Below are 18479 nucleotides of genomic sequence, written 5' to 3'. Positions count from 1 at the left end.
CCAAATGGGTATGTATTGCATTGATACATCAACAAAGGTCAGAAGGCAGGATTTAACCACCAAGAATACTTTACCCCTTGTGAACACCAGTTCCTTCAAAGTCATAGCCTTGGCTTTTTGTTTATATATTAGATGCTACCATTGTTCAAAATCTTTTTCAAACTTCTCTCAAAACTAGGAGTAGTAGAATAATAATAATTAAGCTAGGATTACAATTTTAGTGTATTTATTATTAATATGTTCTAAGTACAATGCTGAGTGTTACTTATATTGTCTTGCATTATCTCAAGAACAATTTTGTGAGATAGTTATTGTTCCACCTCAACATTTGAAGAGAAAGGGTCTAGAGAAGTAATTTGCCTCTGAGAGCACAACCAAATATTGTTCAAATCACAGAATTTGTCAAGTGGAGGATTAAAAATCTGAACAATACCCTTATTTGAGTTCTTAATTGTGAACTTGTCATCATGTTACTGTATCTTTAAAAAGTAAAGTTCCAATAAAAATCCATTAACTACTTTCAAATATAGCAATCCTCCTGTCCAGCTGTGAAAAGTACTAGATGATACTTATTTGCCATTTGTGTTATTTACGGTCCATGACTTTTATGGTAACTGGTTCCTATTATTGGTTTCTATTAATGTAAAACATAAGTGAACATAAATGAGGCGTGAATCATTTCTTTTTATTAGCCCCACAGTCTTCACTCAGTGCTTGCAGTAACTCCAGCTGTGTCTTGTTAGTGATAACCTATTTAAAGAAGACATCTTTAAGGATAAGGGATATGACTAGAAATCTTTGTCCATTTTGTATCACTTCCGCACAACAATGGTAGTGAAAAGAAAATGTAATTGATTGCACAGCACCATCTTGAGCTGCTTCTGTTTTGTAGTGTGTTTCATATGATACTATCTAGACAACCAGTAGCTTCTAGTAACTACTGTAAGTAACTGCTAATTTAAAGGTGCAATATGGTGTAAATCACTTCATACCATTGCAGCTTAAGGACTTTGCTATATATTTGTCCCATTCGATGATAAATCACAAATATTTCATTTGTGACTAAATAAAATTATTTAAGAGGATAAATGACCACTTTCCATTCATCTGTGAAGATAATTTCCTTCATTATCCAGTGAAATTATTCATATTTCTGATGCTTCTAAAATTAGATCCAACAAAACAATTATTAAGCAATAAAGTTTAAAATTTTATATAAAAACACTTAAAATGATTTAAAATATGGCCCTTCCATATTTGGAGGGAGGTCACCAAGTGTAAGATTTGGCATTCGTCTAAAAATTTTATTTTAATAAAAAAAAAACTTGCCATCCTCTTTCTATCTGTTTGAAAGCTGTGCCCAAGAATCTTTCCTAGTATTTTTGCTTACTCAAAAAGGGAGCAAATTCTTTTTAAATTATGAGACATAGACTTTTAAAAATTAGAAAACAAAGCAACTTTTATAACTGTAAGTTAACTAATTCTTGTATGAAAATTTGTAAGTAGGGGAAATTCTGCCTATTTTCAAACATTTTTAATATAATCACTTGAACTTGTCTGAACGTTTCTCTGGTAGCTCAGATGATAAAGCATCTGCCTATAATGCGGGAGACTCGGGTTCGATCCCTGGGTCGGGAAGACCCCCTGGAGAAAGAAATGGCAGCCCACTCCAGTATTCATGCCTGGAAAATCCCATGGACCGAGGAGCCTGGGGGGCCACAGTCCATGGGATTGCAAAGAGTCGGACACGACTGAGAGACTTCACTTTCTTGAGGATGAGATGCTCTTACCTCATGTGTTTACTAATTCAAACAAGAATAAGTTCATCTTTAAAAATAATTTAGGGTCTTGGAGAGGGAAGCGGGAGGGGGGATCAGGATGGGGAACACATGTAAATCCATGGCCGATTCATGTCAATGTATGGCAAAAACCACTGCAATATTGTAAAAAAAAAAAAAAAAAAAAAAAGACTAATAAAATGTCAGGAAGAAATTTCAAAAAAAAAAGTAAATAAAAATAAAAATAATTTAGTAAATGAAATGCTACTTGCTTTTCTTTGTAGATATTCAGTAGGCTTGATCATAAATCATAAAATATTTACGTCCTCCTGTCTTGTCAGGGACCATTCCGCGACATCTCGGAAGTATTGGAACAGCGCTACAAGCCTCTGGAACCGACACTGCGAGTGGCAGAACCCATCGATGGGCTAACCGAGGCCAGAGCACAGCTCCAGAAGCAGGAATGTGCGCGAAATATCAATGACAATATGTAAGTTCTTAGCTTAAAAGAAGTAACTGTACCATATTTGGTCCCTTAAGTTTTTAGAAATATTTTCTATTTGCTAACATTTTATTTGTGTTAAAAGGTAAAACCACCACTGACATATTCAGAGACATCCATTTTTCAATATGCAAGTGTTGGTATTGATGACAATATTAATTTTATACACACACATATTACGCAAATACATATATATTGCTCAGGGGAAAAAAGAAAAGATTGAATGGCATTTTAAGGGGATAAGTGATCACTTTCCATGTATCTGTGAGGATAATTTCCTTCATTATCCAGTGAAAATATTTGTATTGCTGCCGTTTCTAAAATTAGATCCAACAGAACAAAAACATTTTTGTTAAAGTGAGCTAAATTTTATTTTGATACATTGATATGAAATTGTCATTTTAATAAATCAGGTGCATTGTAAGAGTTTAGTTTCTTTACAGTGACGAAGATGACTGAGAAAGATAAAGGACAATATAAGAGCATATGCTATTTTAAATTATTATATTAGCATCATTGATTTGTGTCTCAATTCATATATCTTTCTCCAAAGTACTTCCTCTCACTTCAGGTATTTGTCATCAGTAGTTATATGGAATTTATAGAAAGACCATTTAAAATCTAGAAAAGCTTTTTAAAATTATTATTATTCTATAAAGTATCTTGAAATTATTTTTGTAATATCTTATAATAATAGTTTACCATTATGTATAATAAATAATAAAAAGGCAATTATTATATTATTGTAATTTAAATTATTTTAATTATTATAACTTAATACAATGTATTATAAATAATTAGGTAAGTTAACTACATAATATATGCTGCAGTTGCTTACTTATATAATATGTACTAATCATATTACATGTTATATAATAATAATTTATAAAATAATTATTCCAAAATATATTACAAAGTATGCTTTGGCATATAAAGAAACTAGAATTGCCTCTTATCCAGCACAGTGGATTTTGGATAGTTTTATCAGTCAAAGGGATATATAATATTTTTTATTTTAATCATGCATTTCTAAAGAGACTCTTGAAAGCTATATAATTTTGAATAAACTCATATGAAAGATAAAATGACAAGCATCTCAAGTAATTTTCATAAAGTTTTTCATTTTATAGTGATTACTTGAGGTGAGATATTTGCTGTAGAGCATTCAGCAGATTCTTTCAATAATTGACTATTACCCAACATATAATGAATAAAAAATAATAAACACTTTTCCCCCAAGTATTTTGGGGTGGTAGATTTCTTTTAGTAAAGCGACTATAGAAGATTAATGCTGCTCAGACTCGGCCAAGCAAAATATGTGATTTAGTGATGAATATCTAGAGTTATATTATTCAGAATTATTTTCTATTTTCAGTGATGCCAAGGTTTATGAAATAACATTCACTTCTCGAACAAATAACTGACCACACATATTGTTTTAGTTGCTAAGTCACGTCCGACTCTTTGACCCCATAGACCGTAGCCCACCAGGCTCCTCTGTCCATGGGATTTCCCAGGCAAGAATACTGGAGTGGGTTGCCTTTTCCTTCTCCAGACGATCTTCTAAACCTAGAGATCAGACCGATGTCTCCTGCGTCTCCTGCATTGGCAGGCAGATTCTTTACCACTGAGCCACCTGGGAAACCCAACCATACTGAGATTTCTACAGAAATTATTGTATATCAAATATATTCAAGTGTCCTTTCTTAGTATTTTCCTTGATAAACCTAGAAAGAGCAGATATCAATGTCATCCCCAAAGAAAGATGCTCAACTTGTACTTTCTGTGGAATACTTGTAAACATTTTCAACCTCTGTAGTGTTGCTAACGACCATTTACTCTGAAACTTGCAGATTGATAAGTGCTTTTAGGATAACCAACCAATCAGGGACAAACTAAGTTGGGAATATTAAAGAAATTATCAATTTGAAGCTATTATATTTTTAGCAAAAAGCTTAGTAATGGGTTTTAACAACCAGCCTATGAATAATCCACTTTTTCAGAGAACTTCAGTATTCTTGCTTAGAGAAGAGGAACCTGGAGGGAGGAACCTAGTGGGCTACAGTGCATGGGGTTGCAAAGAGTTGGACACTACGGAGCGTGCAAACTTCAACTTCAGAGAACTGAAACTATTGTTTTCTAGCTTCTTTTGAAACCATTTTGGTTTCCACATTCTGCATAACTTAACTGTATCTTGTGAGGCAAAAGAAATGTTAGAAATTTAGGTTTTATGTCTTTAAGATAATAATTCTGGGATAGAAATTAGGCCAAAAGTCTACTTTTATCACAGAGATACATAGTTTTTTTTTTTTTTTTTAATGCAGAAAATCCTTTTTCTTTCCCCCCACATTACCAATTTTATCCGTAAGGGTGATGCCTTTGTCATCCAAAGACCTTAACTGGGACCCCTCTATCCAAACTGAGAAAATGGAACTTTCCATTTCTAATCTTAGGGATTCAAAAAGTAGCATTTATCAGAGGACTTGATACATTTAACTGTTTCATTTTCATATCATTATGAAAACTACACTGTGGTAAGAGAAGAAAGATGGGCTTTGGGACTAGATCTGTATGAGCTCAAATATTGACTCCATTACACAACAGCAGTGTATAATCTTGGGTAAGTAACTTAGCCAGTCTGAGCCTCTATTTACCTGTCTGTAAAATGGGGAGAGAAATGTTATCTTAAACATTGTAATGAGGATGGAATGAGATAATGAGTATGCCAAGAACATATGAGAGTCTTAACAGAAGATAATCATCATCATGTTTTGGTGTCTACTCCAAGCCTAATAGTTCTGCATCTAAGACATCAAAATATGTGGGTAGGAAATCACAGATGGCATAGATAGGCTGGGTTTCATCTCCTTGCCCTAAGAACCAGAAATTAAGGAGGACCACGGGCAGAGCTCTTCATAGACCAGACATAGAAGATTTCTCATTAAGCTTCTAGTTTGCTAGGGCTGCCATAACAAACTACTATAAACTAGATGGCTTAAACAACAGAAATTTACTGTATCACAGTTCTGGAGGCAGAAGTCCTGGATCCAGTTCTCAGCAGGAGTGATTTCTTCTGTCCCAGTCTCTCCCTTAGGTTCTGGTGATGACTGGTAATCTCTGGTGGTCCTTGACTTGTATCAGTAGAAATAGCACCCTGATCTCTGCCGCCTTCTTCACATATATATTCTTCCTATGTATGTGTCTGTCCATATTTACCCTTTTTGTAAGGACACCAGTCATGGTGAATTAAAGGCCCTTTCAACTCCAGTATGATCTCATCTTATAAAACCCACAAAGATTGTATTTTTAATTAAGGTCACATTCTTTAATATATTCTTTAAAATAAACATAGAAAGTGGGACAATAATATTGTATATATGGAGTATGGAGGGGTTTTTTTTGGAAGTCATTTAAAAACTTTATCTGTTCTTATTACTAAACAAACTCTATTTTTCTCATGCCTTCTAGGAGAAAATGATTTTCCTTATTCACATATCTATTTTTATGAAGTCAAGAAATTAAATAAGCAATTAGTAAATAATTGCTCAGTAGCCTTTATGTGAGAAGCTCTCAGATAGCGTAAGACATGTAAAGGAGTATTTATTGATTCAACAAATGTTTGCCTGTCAGGAATAGTTCTAGGCTCTTGGAGTATACCACTGAATTAAATAGACCAAGTCTCTACTCTCATGAAACTTCTGTGCTTCTAGCTTAAAACTAAACTGAACTGAAAAACCTAATGAAGTTCTAGAAAAGCAAGCACTTGAAAATAGTCAAGCATATGTTAAAGAGAGTAAGTGCCATGATTTTTTTTTAAATGTAGAATTTTCTCTATTCTCTGATAATCTAGGAAGGTATTCTTCACAGAAAAGGAACTTAATGGGTTCTGTGGAAAGAAATGGTTAAAATTTTGACAGAGAAAAGAAGAGAAAGTAGTAGATAGAAAGATAAAAAGAAAAGATAAAAGATAGATAGGAAGATAAAAGATAGTAGAAAGATAAAAAGAAGGTTGATAGTATGGGGAAAAATGAGAAGATCTATCCCACAGAAGCTCATTTTTAAAAAATTAATTTATTTTAATTAGAAGGTAATTACTTTACAATATTGTGGTGGTTTTTGCCATACATTGACATGTACACCCATGGCTGATTCATGACAGGAACTCATTTTTATGTGAGAGGCATAAAAAGGAAAATTTTAGAAGGCTTCAGGGCCAAGGATTCGAGGATTTATTTGTAGATAATGGAGAACTATTTAAGGCTTCTGAGTAAGAGGATGTTATGAAAATAATATGAATTTATTGACTGTGAGGCAGATGTATTTGAGAAGAAATATGCTGGAGGGAAGGAAACCCACTAGGATAATACTGCAATTCTCCTGGTGAGAGGTAGAACTAAGGTGAGGGCAGGATTCAACAGTCAACTCTTTCTCTTTACTTCCTTCTCCTTTCTATACATGATCTCTCTGAGTGATGCTTCTGTTTGAGAGACTTCAACTATAACCATGTGACCATGGTTTCCACTCTAAGTCTCAAAAATCTTTTTCCTACCTTCCTTATGTATATTTTCAACTGCCATCTTTGTTTGCGTCTCCTCCAGATGTCCCAAACTCAGTAGACCCCACATTGGCCTGCTTCTTCTTGTCTTGAGAGTGTATTTCAGCACCACCTCTTTACCCGAGTAGAGACTTGTGAGTTACCTTGTTATCCCTCTCCAGAATTCTGTTGGTTCCCAAATCCTGTCTGTTCTACTTTTTATGTATCTCTCAAATCCAGCTCCTCTTTTCCTTTCCACTATTGATTTGGTTTAGGACTTGTAATTTCTTCTTTTAAATGCTATAAATCCCATCTGGTCTGCCCATGCAGTATATCTGCCACAACCACACTAGAAAAAATTCAGCAATTTATTATTCCCCTAAATGCTTTTTTGTGACTTTTTTTTTTTTTTTTATCAACTACAGGATAAATCTCAATTCTTTATTGCAAGACTCAGAGCCCTTCAGGATCTGATCCGGACTTATTTCTCTAGCTAATCTGCCACCACGTTCTCTAAGAAACTCTCTGTCCAGAACTACTGGGCTGTTACCATTCAGCTTTGTATCCATGCCCTCTTCTGTTTCCATTAAGGGGGTTCCTACCCACCTTGGTTTGCTAAGTCTGCTCAAATCCACTTAAAAGCATAGGAAAGAATTGTTGGTTTACTTTTTAAAAAGTTCAGGGACTTGCCTGGTGGTCCAGTGGTAAGAATCCACTTTCCAATGAAAGGGGCATGGGTTCGATCCCTGGTCAGGGATCAAACTACCGAGCCTGTGTGCCACAACTAGAGGGCCCTCGTGGAAGACCCCACATGCCACAGCCAAGATGCAGCATGCTGCAACTAAAACCCAATGCAGCCAAAAGTAATACATAAATCAATATTTTTTAAAATAATAAAAAGAGTGGAAAGAGCAATGCATATTTGACTTAGGGTTTTTCACAGAGCATTTAAAGGATTATTTTCAGATGTGAAATGGGACCATGCAAGTTGCCTAGATGATGTAGGGAAAGAAGTCATTATTAAGAGATGGAAGAAATGGAAGGCCACGTCACCATAGCCGTGTTTATTTAGTCTACCCACCAAGATAGCAGAGATGGAATGGAGTGATCATGAATCAGGTGATGTAGGCTGATATCAACTTCACTAAAGACTTACGAGCGGTGCTAAGATCCTGTATGTTAATACCTTCTATTAATTGTAAATATCCTGGCTTAATACAGGAGACTGTAATTATGCAGCCTACAACTATATCCAACATGGAGTGGAGTTAGGACATTGCAGTGGACATTGGTGCTAGTCTCTGCTCTGGTAGACAGAATATTGACCTCACACAGAGGCCACATCCTCATCCCAGGAACCTGTGAATATGCTACCTTATATGATAAAAGAGACTGTGGATGTGATTCAGGATTTAAAGTTGGAGAGATTATCCTGGATTATCCAGAGGGCCCAGTGTCATCACAAGGGTTCTCAAAAGTAGAGATTTGACTACGAGAAAGATCAGAGTGAGGCACTGTGAGATGGATAACTCATCTTTGCTAGTTTTGAAGATGGAGGACGAGAACACAACCAAGAGATGCTGGTGGCCTCTGAAAGCTGGCAAAGGTGAAGACATGGCCCTCTCCCCTAGAGCCTCCAGAAAGGATGCAGCCCTCCCACACCTTGACTTGAGTTTTAGTTAGACCCACCCCAGACTTCTGGCCTCCAGAGATTTCAGATGATAAATTTATACTCTTAAAGCCATTCAGTCTGTGATGCTAACTTTTTACAGCAGAAATACAAAACTAATACAAGTGTCCTTCAAATCAAGGAGGGAGCTTGCTAGATCAGACTTTGGTGTTTAGATTAATTACAAACCTGAGCTAAATTTGAGGGAAGTCCTTAGATCCCCAAGGATTCAAGGTTCTTCCGTAGACACTTAGAGGATTAAGAAAAGATATGACCATGGCTTGAGTTTTCCTATGAAGAGAAGTTCAAGATTTAATCATATTGTAAGGCTAATATATATATTGCGCTTTCCTGATGGCTCAGATGGTAAAGAATCTACCTGCATTGCAGGAGAACTGGGTTTGATCCCTGGGTCAGGAAGAGCCCCTGGAGAAGGGAATGGCTACTCAATTATTCATCTATCTCTCTCTCTCTCTATATTTTTTTTGATCGCATCATGTTAGATCTTAGTTCCTTGACTAGGATTGAACTCAGGCCCTTGACGGTGAAAACTCAGAGTCCTAACCACTGGACCACCAAGGAATTCCCAAAATGTTGTATTTTAAACTTTTGTAGCCTTTCATAAGAGCCTGAGTACAGACAGTCCAATGAAAAATAAAAGGTATCAATTTTCTGATAATTTTTGCAGAAGAGGCAAAACTTTACTTCTCTCCACTTAGGCTCTTCAGCTGGGCCTAAGAATTAAATTGGTGTAAGACCCCAGTGCTGGGAAAGATTGAGGGCAGAAGGAGAAGGGGACAACAGAGGATGAGATGGTTGGATGGCATCACCGACTTGATGGACATGGGTTTGGGTGGACTCTGGGAGTTGGTGACGGACAGGGAGGCCTGGCGTGCTGTGGTTCATGGGGTCTCAAAGAGTCGGACATGACTGAGCAACTGAACTGAACTGAAAACAGATTAAAAGGAGAGAAGCATAAAGATTTATTTAGTAGAGGTTTTACAATAGCCCTCATAAAGACAATGAACACCCAAAGAAGTGGCAAATTTAAGCTCTTTTATATTGAGTTGAGCATTGAGAAGCAATTGTAAAAAATAACAAAAATATATGAGGAGTCCAGAGGAAGATAAAAAGTTATTTAACAAGGTCTGTTTGTACAGAATTCTCTACACTGTGACTTCACATGTCTGTTGAGAGGAATGTTTCTTTCCTCCTGGTTTAGGAAAGGCATCTTTCATGTAGGAGTATAATCTCCTGGTTTTAGGGGAAAAAGAATAAGTTCGCTTTTGTTGTACCTGTTGTTTTTAAGAGGTTTTAGCTCAAAATAACCCTTGGCCAAAGTGGCCTATTTTGGAGTAGCATATTTTGCTACCTTCATTATTCAGAGTAGGTGAACAGTAGTGAACTAAACTTTTTTTTTTTAAGGACATTTGAAAACCATGGTGTGTACATAGATGAGACCTGGTTTTATTATTTATCACTAACACTAATGATAAGGAAATTTAATGCATCTCAGAACTTTTTTAACTTGTGTGATTTTGCAACACTTTAGACCTTTACAATTTGCATACTTTCTGAACTGTTATTGTATTATGATAAATAGGGATTATCATACATTTTCAGATAATGTTTTCTTGACAATTCAACTTTTATTTGTAACTCTTCCATTTATTTTAATTACTAGCACAGTGTGCAACATTTATTAATCAGTAGAGCCTTTTTAAGTTAAAATACTAAATTAGCTAACCCCATTAACACAGAATACTCCAAACAAGCAGTAATAGGAGAGGTAGTTACTGAGCAAATCGTATTATACATGCGGGTGCTCTAGGGCACGGTTAAGCGTGATTACCCTCTTTTGATCCAGTATTCCTCTGCCTCTCCCAGCTAATTTCCAGTGGAAATTTACAAAGTGCTGCCTTCATTTTTCCAGCTTAATTTTTCTAATGAAGTTCTGGTACTTTATAGCACTGGGGATACAGATAATAAGCCTGTGTATAATTAAGAAGTTCTAGAATTTGTCTACAAAAGAGTCCTTTATTACTTCAACTCTACAGTGAGAAATACACTCTCTTTATGTCCACTGTTTCCTTGAAAAAACATGGATTTTTATATAACTGACCACAGAATCCTAGAATTCTCTTCTTACAGACACCTAAGTAAGAATTTTAATATTTATGACCTTGACATAATGGTGGTAACTTGGAATACTTTTACTGGTATTGTGAAAATCTTGCATATACTTTTGATATATGCAATCAGACAAATCATAAAAGCACGCTTCAGTCTTTTTAGTTAGATTTTGTCATTTTATAAGAATTCCCCCTACTGCAATAGCTAACATACGCTAAGTAAAGTTTTGCCACTTAGCTTTCAGTCAGTTTACAAGGCATGTGGAATTGCTTTTGTAAAAGAAAGACTGTCATTCTGTGACATACTCACATTCTTATATGGGAATGGCATTTGTACATCCCAGACTTTCCTAGTTCAATTTAGGGTTCAAAAGTGCATTGAGGATCAAAGAGACTTGAAGGCTCAGCAGAAGTATGCCAGGCAGAGCAAGGAAGGCGACATGAAGGATGTGGCCTGGACAAAGCCATCTCTGTGTCAACAAGTGCAGAGTGCATGTGGGTTTCATTTTGCCTTCTGAGGTAGCTAGTGATGCTTAGCTCAGAGCTTTGGTACTTTATGCAAAGTGGCAGAGATGAGAGGGAAGGTAGAGGTGGAGCCAGAGTATAAAGGATCATGTGTACCATGATAAAGTGTCTGGACTTCACTATATAAAACATGGTGTAAAAGTATCACAGTGTTTTAAACAATGGAGTGAAAAGGTCAATTATCTTAGAGATATCAATCTACTAGCTATGTCCATGGTAAAGAAATGGGAGTCCTAGCATTTAGGGTACCACTGCCATAGTCTAGTTTTGAAATAAAGAAGACTTGCCCAGGAACAAGGACAGTGATAGTAGAGGGAAGAGAAAGGCTGGCAAACTGGTTTATAGGTGGAATCCTATAAACCCTAAATCAGAAATAGGGGCCAACATGATATGTGGATGTGTGGATGTGTGCATATGTGGGGTGTAGATGCTGTGGTCAGGTGCATAGATGCATCTTAGGGCTTTCCTCAGTGCCACGAATAAAGATCCATTCAAGATGATTCAAGAAGTTAAGGATATGTTTAAAAGATGCATTGAAGAGTCTCACAGAAACCAAAGACAAGCCGGACTAAGGTGATGCCTTAGGGCTGCAAGGGAGTCATTTTCTCTCTCTAGTGGCATCTCCACTTTTCTCTGTATTTCTGCTTGCTGTCTTCTTTCTACTAGCTGGCTTTATATGTGGCCTTAGTTTTTTTCCATAAATCTTCAGTTTGCCCTTAGTTTTCATGGCCACTCCAGGCCTGATTCAGTATAACCTTAAAGCTCTAGAATCCACAGCTAATTCAGCTTTTCAGTTCAAATTTCCTGAAAGAGAATCTTTTCTGCTCAATTCATATCATCAAACTGTCCCACACCAGTTGTTGGCCTAAAACACAGTTAATGCTTAACAAATACGTGTTAAGTTAATGGACATATTCAATTAACCAATGAATGGATGACCACTGTGGGTGGGGACAGCGTGTCTTATGAAAGTGTAGCCATGAGCAAAAATTTTCTCAGGTTGAGGAGTGCAGAGGCAAGAGGTCGTCTAGTACCTTTACTTGATAGCTTCTGAGTGAGGTGACTGGTCAGATAGTGATGTCCTTACTTAAGAAAAAAAAATGTAAGAGGCTCTGTTGGCATGATAGGGTGGAGGTTTGGGATATGACATTAATTTATGGGCAGATCTATTTGAGGTGCCTAGTATTCTTGCCTGGAAAATCCCATGGACGGAGAAGCCTGGTAGGCTGCAGTCCACGGGGTCGCTAATAGTCGGACACAACTGAGCAACTTCACTTTCACGCATTGGAGCAGGAAATGGCAACCCACTCCAGTGTTCTTGACTGGAGAATCCCAGGGACGGGGAGCCTGGTGGGCTGATGTCTGTGGGGTCGCACAGAGTCGGACACGACTGAAGTGACTTAGCAGCAGCATTCTATATCTAGGTAGTTATTCCTAGTGAGCATTTGAAAATACTGGTCTTGAGTTAAAGAAAAACACTGTCTATAGAGATAAAAATTTAGAAATGATCAGAGGTGATAGTTAAATTCTTGGTGGGGGAAGCATCTTCCAGGGAGGGGAGAGGCTACAGAGAGAAAAGATTTAGTACAGATTCCTGGGAATTGCTTTAATGTTAGGGCAGCCCAGGTTGGATGCATGAGACAAGCGCTCGGGCCTGGTGCACTGGGAAGACCCAAAGGGATCGGGTGGAGGGCAGTGAGTCTTAATTAGGTTGCTTACCTGTATCACCTTGAGGCTAAAAATTATATACATATGCATTCCGTAGTCTCAATCACAGCTATTTTGACTCAGCAGGCATATGGGTTTGAAATGTCTGCCCAACTGATTCTAATGCATAGTTCTAGTTAAGGTAAGAGTCATTAATTCAAAGTATGGAAGAAAATGAGTCAGTCAGGAAACTGGGTGAAAGCAAAGAAGAATTCCAGGAGATATTTTACAAATTAAAGGAAAAGAGAATTCACTCCATGGACTGGATGAGACATGAGTTTGATCCCTGGTTTGGGAGGATCCCCTGGAGGAGGAAATGGGAACCCACTCCAGTATTGTTGCCTGGAAAATTCCATGAACAGAGGAGCCTGGTGGACTATAGCCCATGGGGTTGCAGACTCAGATGCAAGCATACATATATGAAATATTCTAAATTTACATTTAATTTTAAAATTTAGAATATCAAAATATAGAATATTAAATGAAATTTTGTTGTTCATTTGCTCAGTCATATCCGACTTTTTGTGACCCCATGGACTGCAGCACGCCAGGCCTCCCTGTCCTTCACCATCTCCCAGAGCTTGCTCAAACTCATGTCTATTGACTCCGTGATGCCATCCAACCATCTCATCCTCTGTCATCCCCTTCTCCTCCTGCCTTCAATCTTTCCCAGCAGCAGAGTCTTTTCCAAAGAGTTGGCTCTTTGCATCAGATGGCCAAAGTATTGGAACTTCAGTTTAAGCATCAGTGCTTCTAGTGAATATTTCCTTTAAGATTGACTGGTTTGATCTCCTTTATTTTCATTAAGATGAAATAATATTAGTGTCATATAGATAAATATATTGGCACCATTTTTGTAGAATTTAATTTTAACTTATTTATATTCTCCATTTTAGAATCTTGCTGAAATTAACATACAGTGAAGCCCACCTTTATATCACAGAATTATAAATTGTTCTGCTTTTAAAAACATTTTTGTATATCTTTGGTACATTCACAATTTTCAAAGAATAACTAATGATGATTGAGTCTAATTTGAGAGACAGTGTATCTTGGTTAGAACCTCGGAAGTCATTGACAGAGGAGGTGCTCGTTTATAAATTCTGAAGAGAGATTGTTAAGTAGAAACTTGTCAGTTGTTTAGAGCTTCCAAGTGTGTTACAGTTGGACCCTGCAATTTTCAAAAAGTTACACTGATTGAAAAGTAATTTAAAATGGTAATTATATCTCTTAAAATTCCAGATTTTCTGGCTTTTATTAAAAATTAGGAGATCTAGAAGCAGCAGGCCCTTGGCCTCACATGGCAATGACTGATTCAAGTTTGCACTCTTAGTTTTTGCTTAATGTGTGTTAAAGCCTGGCCTTTCCAGACACAGACATTGGAGACCCTTGTTCGAGATTATAAGGTCCTCAAGAAAGAGCCCAAGATTTATTCCGTACACTTGGTACAATCCTTGTCAAGCATTTTTTTTTTTAATATATTGAACTTGAGCTTGAACTAGTTTTATTTGTTTTGTTTTAATCCATCTGATCACCAAAAATCATTCTCATTGAAAGAGAAATCAAGCAAGAGGAAATGAAGTCAAGTGTGACTGCTCTTTAATCTTTATTAGCATTATACTAGCAGTCCCAGTAGTAGGGCAACCTTTCTTTTCCCTTTTTCTTACTCAGAACAGCATTTTCCAAACTCTGCCTCTTGAACTCTAGTCTGGAAAATATTAATGAGTATCCTATCAAATAAACTTTGGAGAAATTATATTTGAAATAGTTAGACTTTTTTTTGGAATTTACAGGGCTTTCCAGTCTTAAATATATTTTGATTTAGTGTAAACTTCTAAGAGGGGTCATATACTACATAGCATTTTGCAAACTTAATCACTCAGTTATTCCTCAAATATTACGGCAGCCTAATACGTGCCAGACACTGTGTTAGATGCCAAGAACAAGGCAGTGAACAATGTAGCAGAGGTCTCCTGGCTTCATAGAGCTGATAGTATGGTTAGCCATGGCATCCCTTTATCCATAGACTGGTTTGGAATAGCTGCTCAACAAAGAACATTTGATTTTTTCTTAGCAAGTTTTTATTTTTAGTGGCAGTTTATTTCATTCTTACTTTCTTAAGGATAGTTTGTACAAGTGTTTCCCACAGCCTTATTTCTCTGTTTAATTATATGTTTTTTAATATCAATTATAGAAGTCCTGAAAATATCTGAGCTTAAAACATCTAATGTTGTAAGTGGCCTATTAAAAGAAGAGCCTGTGTGAATGCTATGTAGCTGGGGCATTTAAATTCAATATCTCTTTAGTAGAGACTTTTCTTTTTTTGGTTAAGTTTTCCATAATTAGCTCGAGGAAAGTAAAGTCAACTCTGTAAAATATGTTTCAGAAAGTTGCACAGATGTAAAGAAGTTATTGAATCAGCATGCCTGGAGATTATTAATAATAATAATAATAATATATCCAGGGAATGCTAGTCCTCTTAAGCTAAGAAAACTGTAAGGAGAAGGGCAAAATAAGTCTTCCCATTTAAATTTAGAAGTTTGTAATACAAGCTCACTATCTAGCTGAACAGATAGTCTAGCCATTTGCATTTTTTATATTTAAATATTATATTACCACCCTGGGGGAGAAATTTATGTTATTGATACTGCTGCTTGAATAGTTTATGAGTTTTCAATTTCTGCTATGAATTTTACTCTAAGTTTGAAACACTTTATATATTAAATGCTTATAGCCATAGTTATATTAAAATCTCAACGAAAGCTGTCTTCATCCATAAATGGTCTGCCTAATTCCTATTTCAAGTTGTTACTCATTTTACAAACATCTCTTTAACTGAAGCTCTACTAGATAAAACATCTTGATAGATTATTAGGTGATGTTTTTGAAATTCCTCTGTTGGTATTAATGAGCTATATACATTAGGTTTATCTGGACATTTATATTATTAATGCATACAGTGAAAACACTTTATTTCTCATATTGAAGATTTTAAAAAGATATCTTTAATTGCCAAATTCATTCTCAGACTTACATTATTCTATGTTATAAAGGGAAAAGGAGATATTCAGTATTTTATAACCCTTTCTTATGAATGGGACAGTTGACCTGATTTTTTTAGAAGGGCTAAAATTATTCAGTATTCATTTTTTCCAGTTTTATTGAGATATGTCATACAGCACTATGTAAGTTTAAGGTGTATGGAACAATGATTTCACTTACATGTATCATGAAATGTTATATATTCACTATTAATTCATTATATTTAGTCAATATTCATTGTCAGTTATACATACTACCAATTTAAAACATTCTCATCCTATTTCATATACAATTGACATAAATAATTTGTATATTTCCAACTGAGTGGCTTTTAAAAATGCTTTACCCAAAAAAAAATTCCTACAGTTGGTTAATGAGAACTAAGTCATCTAACAATGAAATCAGAAATGAACTGGCTATAACTCAGCCCTCAAAACATTAAATTTGCTATTTTATATATTACAATAATGATTAAAATACTAGACTCTAATAGAATATGTAATATTTGAGCAGGTGTACTTTTATGATAACATGGAAATTTTTGTTTGTTGATTAGTTTGTTAGATTAAATTGACTTGCCTTGTTCATATTTTCTCTCCTAATTCTTTCATCAGCTCTTTGCAAACTTTTATACCTAGGCGTTCTTGCTTGTCAAATTAAGTTTTGTAGACCAGAGGGAATTGCCTCTGGAATTAAGGGAATTCCTTTCTGTTAATTAGCCTACAGTGGATTTTTTTCCCTTTTATTCTCTTTTTTTATACCACACAATTAAGTAACTGCTCTATTTCGAACATTGCTAAACTCTTAATCCAGCTTCTCCTTTTGCAAGTATTTTAGATAGACCTTTCAGCAGAGATCCTGGGGTGAACACCCACACTGACTCTTGTATCTCATTTAGGCCTGTCTGCCCTCCCAGTGTTGTCAATGATTGGAACAAGTCAGGCTGCTCATTGACCAATATCTTTATTAATGCAGCTTGTGATTTCTTCAGCATGTTCTATGGTTCCCCTATAAGAACAATAAAAAAATAATTGGTTTATTTCCCACTCTGTGTAGCATATATGATAAAACTGACAACTTTTCTGATTCTTTGGTCATTTTTTAGTTAAAAAACAATAGCATCTTAGAAGCACTCTTAAGATAGAAGTAAACTATCCTTTGAGTCTATGAAATTCAATTAGTCAAATACAAAGACAGTACAATTCATATGACTATATTTGCTATGCTAGCATCTCATATTTTATTGACTATGAAGTGTAGGAGGTTTCCAGATTTGAAGATGAAATCATTTTTTATGCAATCAGTGATGATAGAAAAGTTTATTTTTGTTAATTTTTTTCCAAATGAAGAGAGTGAAGGCTTTAAAGTATTCACTTTAGAGTTCATTAGTAAGATACCTCCAGTGAAAGGAAGGAAAATATCAGACATTTGGTATCAAAAGATCACCAGGCTTTCAATTTAGTAACATAATGTTTTTAAATTTATTTTTTTTAATTGGAGGAAAGTTACTTTGCAATGTTATGTTTGTTTCTGCCACACAGCAACACAAATCAGTCCTAATTATACATATGTCCCCCGCTCTTGAACCTTCCTCCCCTCCCCACCTCACCCCTTTAGGTGATCACAGGGCATCCAGCTGGGCTCCCTATGTTGTGCAATCACTTCTCTCCAGTTATCTGTTTGCACATGGGAATGTGTGTGTATATGTCGATGCTTCTTCCTCTTGTTTGTCCCACTCTTTGCTTCCTCCACTGTGTCCACAAGTCCGTTCTTGACATCTGCATCTCCATTCCTTCTCTGTGGATGGGTTCTAGAAAACTCGTATTAATGAGCAGCATAGTTTTGTTTTTTTTTTTTTTCCATTTATTTTTATTAGTTGGAGGCTAATTACTTTACATCATTACAGTAGTTTTTGTTATACATTGAAATGAATTAGCCATGGATTTACATGTATTCCCCATCCCGGTTCCCCCTCCCACCTCCCTCTCCACCCGATCCCTCTGGGTCTTCCCAGTGCACCAGGCCCGAGCACTTGTCTCATGTACCCAACCTGGGCTGGTTATCTGTTTCACCCTAGATAATATACATGTTTCAATGCTGTTCTCTTGAAACATCCCACCCTCGCCTTCTCCCAGAGTCCACAAGTCTGTTCTATACATCTGAGTCTCTTTTTCTGTTTTGCATATAGGGTTATCATTACCATCTTTCTAAATTATACAGAGCGAAGTAAGCCAGAAAGATAAAGACCATTACAGTATACTAACACATATATATGGACTTTAGCAGCATAGTTTTGAGAGAGAGGAATGGGCCACCCTTCCTCTGGCCCCAGTGTAGATCAGCCTTCAACGTGCTGTGGGCAGGTCTGCCCTCATAGGGCCACACAGAGCCCTAGAGATGGTTATAGAGTTTGGTGATAGAATCTGTGAGGAAAGGTTAAAGTAGCTGAGGACAGTATTCCACAGTGATATTAAGGAAGATAAGATAAGGCTGCAGAAGCTTTACCTCTTCTGAGAGGAGCCAGTATAAGCACCCTATGCGGAGCATTGTTCCTAGTTTCAAGGCCAACGAACTACATACATCCAAGACC

General features: G+C 36.2%; 1 protein-coding gene across 2 annotated transcripts in view; it reads left to right on the top strand.

The window, feature by feature from the left end:
* SPATA17 (spermatogenesis associated 17) overlaps nucleotides 1-18479 on the top strand; it is a 217263-nt gene that overhangs the window by 142586 nt on the left and 56198 nt on the right. For both annotated transcript variants that reach the window (XM_070474511.1, XM_070474510.1), the window contains one exon: nucleotides 2120-2268. In XM_070474511.1, the coding sequence (XP_070330612.1) occupies nucleotides 2120-2268 (149 nt within the window). The remainder of the gene's footprint in view (nucleotides 1-2119; nucleotides 2269-18479) is intronic.

Source organism: Odocoileus virginianus, chromosome 11 (assembly GCF_023699985.2).
Source record: "Odocoileus virginianus isolate 20LAN1187 ecotype Illinois chromosome 11, Ovbor_1.2, whole genome shotgun sequence".
In the NCBI taxonomy this organism is placed as follows: Eukaryota; Metazoa; Chordata; class Mammalia; order Artiodactyla; family Cervidae; genus Odocoileus; species Odocoileus virginianus.
Note: the sequence above shows the minus strand (reverse complement) of the source record. Positions and strands in the feature narration are given on the sequence as shown.